The sequence below is a fragment of the Notolepis coatsorum genome, assembly GCF_963971535.1.
Source record: "Notolepis coatsorum genome assembly, chromosome: 13".
In the NCBI taxonomy this organism is placed as follows: domain Eukaryota; kingdom Metazoa; phylum Chordata; class Actinopteri; order Aulopiformes; family Paralepididae; genus Notolepis; species Notolepis coatsorum.
In genome coordinates, this window is record NC_140177.1 from 24,024,932 (window position 1) to 24,039,404 (window position 14,473).

The following is a 14,473-nucleotide window of genomic DNA, read 5'->3' on the forward strand; positions in this document are numbered from 1 at the left end:
ATGCTATAAAAAGGATATGAACCGATTAAAAAACAATCCGTAGGGGGGGCAGGTGGCGCACGGAGATTACGTTCGTCACCAACACCGGGAGACACTGGATTCGCCTGTTCGAATCCAGCTCCCGGCGTTGCTATCAGCTTGGCTGGCCTCTCACACTGATACAATTGGCTGTATCAGGGGGTGGGAAAGCTGAAGGGTGGGTCCTGGGCGTTGTGGACAGCGACCCCTACAGTTCGGTCGGGGCGCCTGCTCAGCAAGGGTTGGAACTAAGGAGAGATAGTGTGGCCTCCCACAAGCTACACTCTCCCCGGTGAGAACCTGCCCCAGGCTGCACATGCGTCGGAGGAAAGCATGTGACAGTCTCCGGTCTCCCGGACCAACAGTAGGGGAAAGTACGCAACAACCAGGAAGGGTGGGATGGGAGAAAAAATCGGGAAAAAGGAGGGGAAGAAAGATAAAAAAAAAAAAAAAAAAAAAAAAATTCGTTTCGACAATGTTGACTGCAAACAAGTCATTGATAAGCGACGGGCAGATTAGACACATAGCCATAATTTAAAACATAGATTATGCGTTTTTAACGCTATCATTGAAGTGGGTGGCGGCACTCAACAGGGTTTTCAATGTTAAATGGCCGGCACTGATCTAGTTAAGGTTGGTGCAAATCAAACGAATCCTTCACCAGTAACACTTCACTTCCTGTTCACAACACATCCGATTGGACGTGGCGGTCTAGAGGTTTGTCCTCGTCACTTTCAGAATCACACAGTGAAAGACATTGTCTCTGGGTTCCACTCAGCAGGTGTGAGGATTACACCAACAACCTAGGAGCAGGAGTGTGAACTACTGACGAGTCGGTTGCTGTCAATCAGCACCTGTTAACGGGTCTGACCCTTTAGCTCAGCTGCTTAGTGCGACCGCCTGTGGATCCTATGGTCTCAGGTAGTGTTGTCACGATACTGGAATTTCGAACTTCGATACGATACCTTGAAAAGGTACCATTTTCGATACCAGAGGGAAAAAGGTTCAATCTTAAAATGTAAAAAAAAGAAGAAAAAAAATATATATATATATATTTTTTTAATAAATTTTGCTTTTGTTGCTGGTTGATTCTCCTCAGCTTCTCTCTGGTACTATAAGAGAAGATACATATAACACTTTTAAAACCCTTTGTTTATCTTTAGATCACACATTTAAAAATAACTAAATGATATAATCTTAGAAATTAAGTAAACACTGTAATCTGTGTTGCATGTACCTGACAAACTGAACTGTTTGTATTACAGTCATATTCCAACTTAACTGAATGCACATGTGTGTGTGTGGACTACTGTACTATTACAGGTATTGAAATAAACAATGCAACTTCCTTATACAAAATGTTTTTAAATATTTTTTAATATGAGTATTGAAACCGTTTTAAATATTCAGAATCGATATGTATCGAAAAATCGATATTTTTGACAACATTAGTCCCAGGTTCAAATCCACTGGGTTACACTAGGGTGAAAATGCCGTGGGTGGTCCTGGGTGGTCCTATCTGCAAGGTTGTGTAGACCAAAGGTAGATGTATTATGTGCACAAAGTCTGGTGTCAATCGGACTGACTGTCTATGAGTTACGGCTTTTCAAAGTTTGACATTTTGACCTTTGATTATGGCCCCCATCTGGCCATATTTGTGGAGATGCATTGGACGCACCAATATCTAACAGTGTGGCAAATTGCACGTCTCTATTATGTACCATGTCGTGGCAAATGAACGGAGCGACAGACAGAACGACAGACAGATGGACAACCTGACTCATACGAGCTGCAGACTCATCAGTCTCCCTATACAGAACGATTATTTCTGCCTTAAGATATCATAACCTTACTCATTTCATCCACGTTTGTTATGCTATTATTATGTAGTACTGGTTACCCAGACATACAGTATGTATGACAGATTCTAAATTCCTTGTAAGAATTGTGGATTTAGACAATATAAAAATGAAGATTTGTATACAACTCTTCCATACGGGTCCATCTGCAGGGTTAGACGAACACACTTGAGAAGTTGGATTTGACTTGCTTTCTACTGGACTCAGAACGCCACGTTGAAACATCGAGGGTGTAACAGAGTTAGAAATGTAATTTATTTAGATGTGATTTTTATTTGACCCGAATTGAGAAACCCCAGCCAGTATTTGTTGTTTTGGAGCCACCTGTGGTGTTTTGGGCCACTGCATATCACGCTGTATGTCCCTGTTGTGTTGCCGTACCCACTCAACTGTGTCTCTCTGCGGAGGGTATATGCAACACGTGCAGTGACCAGAAGACTACAACTACTTTGTTTTATGTGTCTTTCTGCAGCTGAGAGACAATAAATGGTGAAAAGCAGCTCAGAGTCGCTCTTCTATCTCCGACTGACTGAAAGCCGTTGCACACTTGCGATCTGACACTTGAGCTTTAGGAGTGGACCTGAGACACGAATCTCATGACTCGAGGCTAACCCGATCAGAGGTGATTGATCTGAGACACGGATCTCATGACTCGAGGTTGACCCCCGATCAGAGGTGATTCAACCAGTGGGGGACATGTTCGTGCCGAGAGGGTGGACATGTTCCCCTGCGCACCGCGGCTGGGTTACAGGGTAGACTGACACTACGATCTGGTCCGAGAGGTTAGCGGTGTGTGGTTACTGGATGGAAGGCGACGCTCACCTAATGTCAAATGTCACGTCCCCTCTCTGGTATCATTGATTTTGGCCTGGAAATAAAAACAAGGTGAGTTAATCCATAAGTAAATATAAACAAGTTGGTAGTTTAAAAGCGGCTACTAGGACGTTTTTATTTTGTGTTGACCTTGGCGACCCCACTGGACAAAAGCGGTAGTATTTCCCGGAATGAAGACTGGAGTTCCCATGAGTACCCTCCCCTTGAGGCGTAAATATCCTAATTTGCACTGCAGGGCTGTACCTATGTTAGGTTGTGAAGTCGACACTAGAGGCACTCGTTTGTAACTGAATCAGCTACTAAAATTGGGTTTGTTCCACGATTACTTACAACCTAACTATGGCGAGTGGCCAATCAATGATCAAAAATAGAGTTCCATTGTCATGGTTACCGTGCGCATTAGCTTTCTGGCTGGCATGAGCCACTTGGTATCCTAGCACATCCTATTAAGCTAGATCGATCTTGAAATATCAATAAATTTATCCAATTTATTGATAGGATATTTCAAGATCGGTCTAGCGTACTATGTAGTTTAGGGCTAGTTAAAACTACTTCAACTAGCCCTAAACTACTTTAACTAGCCCTAAACTGCTTTAACTAGCCCTAAACTACATAGTAAGCTAGATCACTATTGAAATATCATATCAATAAATAGCAAAATGGCATGTAATCAATGAAAGAAGTATGCTGTGTGGCAGATAAACTGTAGATAACTGAAGATAACTCGGTGACATGTTATGATTTACACCTAGCCTAGGGCATGTGTAAGTATTTAGTTGTTATGTTGTAACTTATCTGTGGTGTAATGCTTACGTTATGTTATAACTAAGTTTGACTTACACACAGCTGGTGGAGCAGGCTGCTGGCTTAGCGCATGCATTTGTTTTGGAAGCGAGTGAAAGAAAGACCCGAACACAGGTCATTAGAATCACTGTATAGAAAAAGCCAATCTTCTCGCTGATGGTCTCGTTTTTCTTACGTAGGTCGTATAGAAGTAGGCTACAGGCTACATCAGTTACAAACTCCTAGTAGCTGCTTTAATTAGCCCTAAACTGCTTTAACTAGCAGCTTTAACTATTCAGTATTGTCTAATTGTATTGCCTATATTTATGTGTTTCTACAATTACCCTGCTCATACCTCCCCTCCCCCCTCCCTCATATTGCTATGATGCCCAAATTTCCCCAAGGGGTTCAATAAAGGAATATATTATCTTTTCTTATCTTAAACTGCCTTCACCCTTAACTGCTTTAACTATCCATACACTACTTAAACTATCCATACACTACTTAAACTAGCCATAAACTACTTAAACTAGCCATACACTACTTAAACTAGCCATAAACTACTTCAACTAGCCCTAAACTGCTTTAACTAGCTCTAAACTGCTTTAACTACCCCTAAACTACTTTAACTACCCCTAAACTGTTTTAACTAGCCCTACACTGTTTTTAACTAGCCCTAAACTCATTTAAGTAACTCTAAACTACTTTAACTAGCCCTAAACTGCTTTAACTAGCACTAAACTACTTCAACTAGCCCTAAACTGCTTTAACTAGTCCCTATAACAAACCATGGTTTCTGATCAGAACAGCATCACATGGGCCACAGAAATCGTTCCCCTTGTTTGATTTCAACACTCTGCAAAAATTGATTTGTTCTCCAGATGAATGCATGTAGTGACAGACGTCCTGCATGGAATCAGTGGAATGTGGTGCGTCATGTGGCCGCATACTGAACTGTATCTACTGAAAACACAGTAGGTGAAAATGTAGGTCACCTCTCTTTAGGTGGTGTTGAGTTGTTCTGCTGCTGGTCTTCCAGTCTGTAGGACAGATGAAGCACGGTCATTAATACATCCCTGGGAGACCATCGTAGGTCACAGTAGGGCAATTAATCACATTTAGTTTCAATTACGATTTTGGCTTCAGATGATTAATAAAACAAGCCGTGTCATGTTTTTGAGTCTGGTCATGTTTTTTGTTTTTAAAGGAAAACTTATTTGCCATCTACCCTGGAGTTAGACAAGAAGATACATACTTTTTTCTTCTCTGTGCATGCAGTAGGAGTAGGAAGACACGCACCGTTAGCCTAGCTTAGCATCAGTCACTGGAAGTAGGTTCCTCCATTAGCCTAGTTCCCAACGTCTTCCTACTCCTACTGCATGCACAGAGAAGAAAAGGGTATGTATCTTCTTGTCTAACTCCAGGGTAGATGGCAAATAAGCTAATTTCCCAAAATGTTGGAGTGTTCCTTTAAGTTGAATTAAAAGACACACATGATGTTTCCAAAGTCACTGAGTCATTGTGTTAAATAATCCTGATCTCAATATTGACCAAAATAATACAATTATAAAATTATAAAATAATAAATATAAATAATAGATTTTTGCCATAATGGACCAGCTCTAGATCACGATCAAATAATTTCTCTCTCTCTCTCTCTTACCTTTCTCTCTGGGCTCTGATCTTCTCATCATCATACCTTGGATAAATGACATAAAAGTTCATGGTTTATGATAAAAGTGTGTGGATAATTAACATTTAGAGCCTTATTATAAAGGCACCCCACTTGCCTACATGCCATATAGGCTGTAGTGTTTAGATATCACATCTTTATCACACATTCTCTAATACAATGTATTTTTATTTATTTATTTTGAGGCGCATTTTAACGAAACATTGAAAATGTTAAGCCATACCAAATTCTTGATTAATTAAGTCAAATATGTATTTTATGATGATCAAGAGGGATGGCAAAAAACAACGATTATGCTGCACTGCCCTGCAGAAGCTAACTGCAGTAACTATACTGCCCTGCAGACGCTAACTGCAGTAACTATACTGCCCTGCAGAAGCTAACCACAGTAACTATACTGGCCTGCAGAAGCTAACTGCAGTAACTATACTGCCCTGCAGAAGCTAACTGCAGTAACTCTACTGCCCTGCAGAAGCTAACTGCAGTAACTATACTGCCCTGCAGAAGCTAACCACAGTAACTATACTGCCCTGCAGAAGCTAAACACAGTAACTATACTGCCCTGCAGACGCTAACTGCAGTAACTATACTGCCCTGCAGAAGCTAACCACAGTAACTATACTGCCCTGCAGAAGCTAACCACAGTAACTATACTGCCCTGCAGAAGCTAACCACAGTAACTATACTGCCCTGCAGAGGCTAACCCCAGTAACTATACTGGCCTGCAGAAGCTAACTGCAGTAACTATACTGCCCTGCAGAAGCTAACCACAGTAACTATACTGCCCTGCAGAAGCTAACCACAGTAACTATACTGCCCTGCAGACGCTAACTGCAGTAACTATACTGCCCTGCAGAAGCTAACTGCAGTAACTATATTGCCCTGCAGAAGCTAACCACAATAACTATACTGCCCTGCAGAAGCTACCTGCAGTAACTATACTACCCTGCAGAAGCTAACCACAGTAACTATACTGCCCTGCAGGAGCTAACTGCAGTAACTCTACTACCCTGCAGAAGCTAACCACAGTAACTATACTGCCCTGCAGAAGCTAACCGCAGTAACACAAACACAAACAGTCATTTGACTATGCAGTGATTTTTTAGTTACTGCACTTCTTTACACCCCTTTTCTCTAAAACAAATATTTGTCACAAGATAAAACAGATATTGATAAGTTAAATTTCACTTAAAATATTGAGTTACTGCAGTTAGCTTCTGCAGGGCAGTGCAGTTGGCCCAAAGTACATTTGTGTATACTGTATACTTTACTTACTCATAGTATATATTTAGATTCTAGTGTTTATTGTAACCATATTTATTGTAATGTATAATATAACTAGGGATGGGTACCGAATTCGGTACTTTTGAGGTACCGAACCGAAACACGTCGGTACTACCGAGTATCGAATCAAGTGAAATACTTTTTTTTTCATGTCAACGTTCACACGCACAATATATGCTTACCTAGGATTTGACTTGATTCAACAACAAAGCAGTCGGAGCAATGGCAAGCCGAAAACTGTCGAAATTGTAGTTATTTGAAGTTTGGATTTTTTTTTTCACGACTGATGTAGGTAAATTACATTTCTTGAGACTAAAGTACCGAAAAAAGGTACCGTTGGGTACCGGTATCGATTCACAGGTACCGGTACCGGTATCGGTTCAAATGTGAAAGGTACCCATCCCTAAATATAACTGATATATATTATATACAGACCCTCATCTGCACCTTTGATCACTGCCTACTTGCTCAGATGCATATATACAGAGTTACTTATTGATTGATTGATTTTATTGATGGATTAAAAACACACAACAAGGATCCAAAGGATAACATGAGAAAGAGTAAGACCCTTATTTCCGTCATGGTCCCAGGCCACAACAAAAACGAACATGACAATGACAAAAAACACATACTGTACTTTTAAAGCAAAACTAACCTATAGCTAAAATTGTATATCACACAATAACTAAAAACAGTTGGAATCCCATTCTTAGTATAGGGGGCTATTCCTCTATTCGGTCCATGAGCCACTTCCTGACGTTTCTCTTGAAGCTGTGGAGGCATGTGTGGAGGCAATTGCATCACCTCTGCTTGATGGGGATATGCAGCTTGTTCCAATCCTGGGCTCCAGAGAAAGCAAGGGAGCACTGGCCTAGTTTGGAACGGAAAGGGCTTCAGTTTTGCTATGCTTGCTCTCAGTTCTGTGGTTGTGGGATTCACTGACCGGGGTGAAGTAGTTCTGGAGGTATCTCTAGGGGACCCTTGGTTGATAATATTGTGCACTACGTTGAGTCTGAGCTGAGTAACTCTGGCCTCCACAGGAAGCCAGATACATATAATACTCTTCTTGGGACCAAGTAAGGTTTCGTCGATAATCCAATGTACAGTTACCCCCCCCCACCCAACCACCTCCAATGTACAGTTTCCCACCACCCCCTCACCCCACCTACCCAACCTTCTCCAATGTACAGTTTCTTCGTACATCCAGCGCATGGCGAGTTAACCCGGGATATCTCGGGTCTGGTGCCGAACGTGTTAAGGCTGAGATGATATGCCATTTGGAAGAATCCATAAATCAGGTCAAAAGTATAGATAAATATCAATATTTTTATTTGTATTTTCATTTTCTTTTTACATTTTTATTTGTTATTATTATTATTATTATTATTATTATTATTATTATTATTATTATTATTATTATTATTATTATTATACATTTTTTTTAAAGATACATTTTTTAGCGTTTATCGCTTTTTACTACTGGACAGTCCAGTAGAGAGAGAGAGAGGAGGAACGGGAGACAGAGTGGGGGGAAGACATTCAGCAAATAACGACGAGTCCAGGAATCGAACCCGGGTCGGCCGTGCCGCGACTCAGCGCATTATGTGGTTCGCCACTGGGGCGCCCTTATTTTTTATTATTTAAACAAAACATTTATGTTTATTTTGCAGCAATTCTTTGTCATTGCCTCCATCTTTAGTGTTACAGATTTCCCCATTCAAAACTACCACAATGATCCTTTTCATTTTATAGTCGTGGTCTCTGGATGTGATGGAGGAGTGCACTGCATATTGAATGCACAGTGCAGAGTTGCAATTCAACTGAATTTACATAAATGACCTAGTATTTTAGTATAGTATAAAGTAATAATAAAAAAATATATATTTTTTATTTTACACATGCAAAAAAAACGATAAGGGATGCCACTTATCGATTTCATGCAGTTATCGATAATTATCGATAAATCGATAAATGGTCTCAGCCTTAACACATTGGGTGCCAACGACGAGAAATCTCGTTGTTGGCCGCCATGCGTTGAGTGCCAATGACGAGAAATCTCGCTATTTAATCATTATTTCTTTTATTAGCGATACCCATTAATTTTTCATCCATCCAGCCTCACGTTATCATTGGGAATGGCTCTGACCTCGAAAAGGGCAAATACCGCCCCCTATCGTCTCCCGGATGGTATTGCACCCATTGGAATGGAGTCGATGGGAATGCATCAGAAAAAAACTCCGGGCTCCACATTTGACTTCTGAGGCATGTAACCTGAGACTATTGCATCCACTGAGGACACTGGAAGAAGCATTGATTATGTGTTTCGAGGTATAACGTTGGATCAATAAACGCGATCGATATTTGGAATGGCGATCAGGAATTGGATTAATCTGATCTGAGGTAAGGACTTTATTTTACCAGTATTGGGTTAATCAGAGGTTTTTTTTCACAGCGTTCACAACGTGTCTCCTGTGTGTGTACAGTGTGTGCATAACGTTAGCGCCAGGCACAGCATAGATAATCGATTTTTCAGCCCGCTTCTCTAGCGTGCATAAGTACACATATACTATCGATAATCTAGCGTTTATTTGAAAACTATTCATAAATCAGCCGGAAAATGACAACGTGTTGTGTGTATTCCAGTAAATGGCTATTACTGCAGAATCTTTTTTTCTTTCTAGAAATTTCCAAAACTATACTCGTATTCAAAACGGTATAAAACGGAAATGTACTGATGAAAAAACAATCCGTTTCGTACATGTTGACTGCAAGCAAGTCATTGATAAGCGACGGGTGTATTAGAACCATAGCCATCATTTAAGATATAGTTTAAGCGTTCGCAAATGTGCTCGTCCTCTCATTGATTAGAGTGGTGGCAACCAAGCGATAAATCGTGCACCCCCTGCTGGCAACCAATGTGTTAATAGGGAGGTGTATTGGTTACGTCATTGCTGTTTCCGGCCGGTCCACCTCGCAAAATTGCAACGTATTTCCCCATTGCCCATTTCTAAATCGTCTCATTTAAAACAAATAAAGCATGAACATTTGCATGGTGTACTTTTCTGTGCGTATTCATCCACAATCTATAGCTCAACATGAAAATATTCGCAATTAATCGTAAAAAGAAATCGCCACATTTTATTTCAACCAAAAATACTTAAACAATAATGTTAGTGATAGAAGGGAACTCATTTTGTGCAAAAATGGAAAACTTTTCAATGTTCATAAGGCAGAATTGTTACAATAGCCGATAATCCATATTACTTGCGGGCGGTCCAAAGTGATGTCAGAATACACCTCCCTATGCCCATACCTGTACCCCCCCCCCCACATGCTGCTATGATGCCTGAAATTCCCCAAGGGGAACAATACATTAATATCTTATCTTATCTTATTGGAGGACAACATTTTAAAATTATATAAATAAATAAATAAATAAATAAATAAATAAATAAATAAATAAATAAATAAATAAATAAATAAATAAATAAATAAATAAATACATAAACAATATCTGAAACAGAATTCCCTGGGAAACAAGTTGACTTCATGGCACCGACATCCACACCAACATGCCTCACCACCATGCTGGCTAAAAGCCACTGGGTCTGTATATCTGTAACTGTCCTCTCTAGTCTACACAGAAAGCATCCAACACACACAGACCTAGGGTCTCAACGGTGACCCCTGGTGGTCGAGATGACTTACTGCAGCACACACTCAGGAATCTGCACGTGCTCCATGGGGAGGATCCGACTCAGCTCATTCAGGGTGTGGACGTAACGGATCTTATCCATGAACTTTACACTGCAGAGGGGCAACAGCAACATCACGCTATGACCATCATGCAGTACATTTAGTAGAGACTGTGTGGTGGTCTACTTACTGCCTTCATAGAAAGACACGTGTCACATCATATTTTTATATTCTGCCCTTTTGCCCAGGCTTGTAAACAGATGTCCCACGTCCCAAACCCTTAAACTACACAAACATGACCAGATGAGGTCCCTACCTGATGAAAGGCCTGGAGATCACCAGGACGGTGCGGATGAACCATGACGGGTGAGCGATGATCAGACACTTCAGATTCTTCCTCAGCCTGCGGAGGACATTATCGTTATCATCATCACCATTATCATTATTATCATTATCATCATAATTATCATCACCATTATCATTATCATCATCATCATTATCATTATCCTCATTACCATCACCATTATAATTATCATCATCATTATCATCATTACCATCACCATTATAATTATCATTATCATCATCACCATTATCATTATCATGATCATTATCATTGATCAGATTTACATTCTTATTCTCATTCTCAGTCAGTGATCAAATGAATAACATTAACTAGGGATTGGGGAAAAATCAATACAGCAATATATCGCAATATTTTGTGTGCCAATATTATATATTATACAGCGACGGCAAGTATCGATATAAGAAAATACAACTACCGTATGCACCAACTTTTTGCTTGACAATCCCATTTTACTGCAATACAAATGATTGATAATCAAAGCGTTACCTCCTGTCAATCATCTGGTAGCATCTCCTCAGCCAGCTGATGCCAGGCATCCTCCTGCGAGGAGTCGCTCCGTTCATGTAGATGATCATGTAGTCGTCTGCCACCAGCAGCTCCAGACTGCTGATAACATATCTGAGGACAACGTGACGTTACAGACATGTAGAGATGAAGACAACATCTTCAAATCTTTAGTTAAACTCGAAAAGGCAACAGAGGTTTCCCTCATTTACAGTTACGTCAAGTGTGCATACACAATGCAGATTTACCCTGTTCAGAGCAAACGTGGGGGACCTTAAGGACCAGCCAGTCACTAGAATGGCTTCCATATGTTCCAAAATTCCATTTCAATAATGGTGTAGTATAAGGAGGTAGCTTACCAATAAAAGCCTTAAGAATTAACAAATACCAGTGTTTGTTGTGCCTCTCCATCAGAGAGGGCCAACCAACCTTCTCATAAAGGACACAGTGATTAATCTGAGTCCAGGGAAGGGTTGAGGCCGCAGCATGACTATAAATTACATCACTATAGTCCGGACTGATAAGTAACTCTCTTCCTACTAATCAAAGGAAAGCTGGTTGTTGGTTACTGAAATACTTCTGTAGCAAGTGGGGAAAATAGGAAAATGTATCAATTAATGGCTACAAATAAGCTTGATACAGCCAATCACAGCACACATGCTTTAAAAAAGATGTGCAGGCCTCTTGTGGGCCATATCCGTCCCGCTGGCTGCTAGCTGAATAGGCCTGGTCTACAGTCTCTACACAGTGTCCACTGTAGGGTAAAACAGAGGTCTTACAGGAACAGGTTCTCCATGATGTAAGTGTAGTCCTCACAGCCACTGTCAGGAAGATAGCAGGCTGCAAACACTATGATGGCATTCAGACCCTCGCCATAGTAACCTGAGAGGACAAACAAACAAATAAACAAACAAACAAACAAACACAGTACATTCTTTAGATGACACAGCTGTTACGACCAGAAGACCTAGCCGTCACCTGACATTAAAGGGCCACTTAAAGGGGCAGTTCATATATATATATATTTTTTTTTTAAAGGAATGTGAACAATGCCTCACATTCACTCACACATTCACACAACGATGGCGGAGGCAATCAGGCAAGGTGCCGACCTGCTCATCGGGAGCAATTAGGGGTTAAGTGTCTTGCTCAAGGACACTTCGACACACTGCCCTAATCTTAATCCTGACACTAAAATAGCTTGTCAAATAAAATCAGGATGCCGAACATGTAATTATTTTGGTCCCCAAATTAAGATATGCCCTGATGTTTGGGTCTGTATTCTTAAAATCGGTTCATTTTCACACACACACACACACACACACACACACACACACACACACACACACACACACACACACACACACACACACACACACACACACACACACACACACACACACACACACACACACACACACACACACACACACACACACACACAGGGGCGTAGCTGGGGGGGGGGGGGGGGCATAGCTTAGGATGCTTCCAAGGGCCCAGCACTGGGGGGGGGGGAGACCCAATTTTTTTTTTTTTTTTTTTTTTTTTTTACTAGACATCACTCGGGTGTATTATTGATGCTCTCATTGATACTATGTTTGTTTCTGAAGTGTGTGTGTGTGTGTGTGTGTGTGAGATATATATAGAGAGAGGGGGGGCTTTGTTAGACTATTGCATTGGTCCATTCATTGAAGATGAACGCAATGCGACATCCTTTACTAGGCTCACCCACAAACAGTGCAGGTGCTGAACTGCTGATCCGAATGTATAGGTAAAAACCATATTATGCGTTTTCATCAATAAAAAAATGGCCAAAACACACACACACACACACACACTCCCCCCCTCACCTCCATGTGTGACCACCCTCAGGTAGGGTCTGATGGCCTGCATGTCTCCCCTCCCCTCACCTCCATGTGTGACCACCCTCAGGTAGGGTCTGATGGCCTGCATGTCTCCCCCCCTCACCTCCATGTGTGACCACCCTCAGGTAGGGTCTGATGGTCTGCATGTCTCCCCCCCTCACCTCCATGTGTGACCACCCTCAGGTAGGGTCTGATGGTCTGCATGTCTCCCCCCCTCACCTCCATGTGTGACCACCCTCAGGTAGGGTCTAATGGCCTGCATGTCTCCCCCCCTCACCTCCATGTGTGACCACCCTCAGGTAGGGTCTGATGGTCTGCATGTCTATCCTCTGCTCCTGGTCTCCGATGATCACGGTGCGCCACAGACGCCCAGACGAGTCTCTCTCCTCCTCGCCCTCTCCTGGGAGACGCTTGGCGCTGGCTACTGGGGTGTCGTCTGGAGACAAGTAACACATGTGACCAGAGCTTGTCGTTCATAGTAGTATTACATAGTAGCAGTAATAGTAATAGTAGTATTACATAGTGGCAATAATAGTAATAGTAGTATTACATAGTGGCAATAATAGTAATAGTAGTATTACATAGTAGCAGTAATAGTAATAGTAGTATTACATAGTAGCAATAATAGTAATAGTAGTATTACATAGTAGCAGCAATAGTAATAGTAGTAGCAATAATAGTAATAGTAGTATTACATAGTAGCAGTAATAGTAATAGTAGTATTGCATAGTATCAATAATAGTAATAGTAGTATTACATAGTAACAGTAATAGTATGAATGAATGAATGAATGAAAATTTTATTTAACAGATTGCAGAATGGGTACAATACAGTACGGCTCAATACATACAATTGTTAAGGGGATGCAGACCTGAGAAAGACGTTTGTCTTGTTTCCATCAGGGTCCCCCATTTTCAATTCATATAGACATTTATGACATACACAACATACATGACATTTATGGCATAGGGACATATAGGTATTTAGTACTGATACATTTGTGACATAGGCGGTATTCAAATATACAGTACTGTTACCCCTAGATCCTGACAGAGTATATACATATGATGGGGAGGGGACTGTACATTAGGAGGGGGTGGGAGGGAAATATACATACGGCGGGGAGGGAATATATACATGCGGTGGGGAGGAGACTGTCTATTAGGAGGTGGTGGGGGTTTTGGGCATTTACGGTGGCCAGTTTCGAATTGCAGCCTCCCGTAGGTGCTCTTTAAGAGCGGTTTTGAATGTGGGCAGGGATTCACATTCCTTTACAGCTTTGGGTAGGGCGTTCCACATTGTTGTGGCATAATTGCGAAACGTGTTTAGTCCCTTGTTTGAGCCGAATCTGGGTTTCACATGATTTGTTGAGCTTCCTCTGGTGTGGTGGTTGTGGTATTCACTGACCTTTGGGAAGTATTTTGACATGTACATGGGCACCCCGGTCGTATAGTGTATCTTGTAGACCAGGCCCATTGCAAGTTGCTGTACTCTGTCGTCTACTCTAAGCCATCCTAGGTTGGCAAAGTGGGCAGGGGTGAGGTGGGTTCTGGGGTTCAGGTCAAGCAGT

The 14,473-nt window shown here is 41.4% G+C and overlaps 1 protein-coding gene across 1 annotated transcript in view; it reads right to left on the reverse strand.

Annotated features, from left to right (window-relative positions):
- atcayb (ATCAY kinesin light chain interacting caytaxin b) overlaps window positions 1–14,473 on the reverse strand; it is a 36,488-nt gene that overhangs the window by 6,930 nt on the left and 15,085 nt on the right. Inside the window, exons 5-12 of the mRNA XM_084327367.1 lie at window positions 13,181–13,339; window positions 11,818–11,920; window positions 11,021–11,152; window positions 10,487–10,573; window positions 10,183–10,281; window positions 5,158–5,193; window positions 4,490–4,534; window positions 2,700–2,745 (exon numbers count right to left, since the gene is read on the reverse strand). Coding sequence (XP_084183493.1) covers window positions 2,706–2,745; window positions 4,490–4,534; window positions 5,158–5,193; window positions 10,183–10,281; window positions 10,487–10,573; window positions 11,021–11,152; window positions 11,818–11,920; window positions 13,181–13,339 — 701 coding nt within the window. The 3' untranslated portion in view covers window positions 2,700–2,705. The remainder of the gene's footprint in view (window positions 1–2,699; window positions 2,746–4,489; window positions 4,535–5,157; window positions 5,194–10,182; window positions 10,282–10,486; window positions 10,574–11,020; window positions 11,153–11,817; window positions 11,921–13,180; window positions 13,340–14,473) is intronic.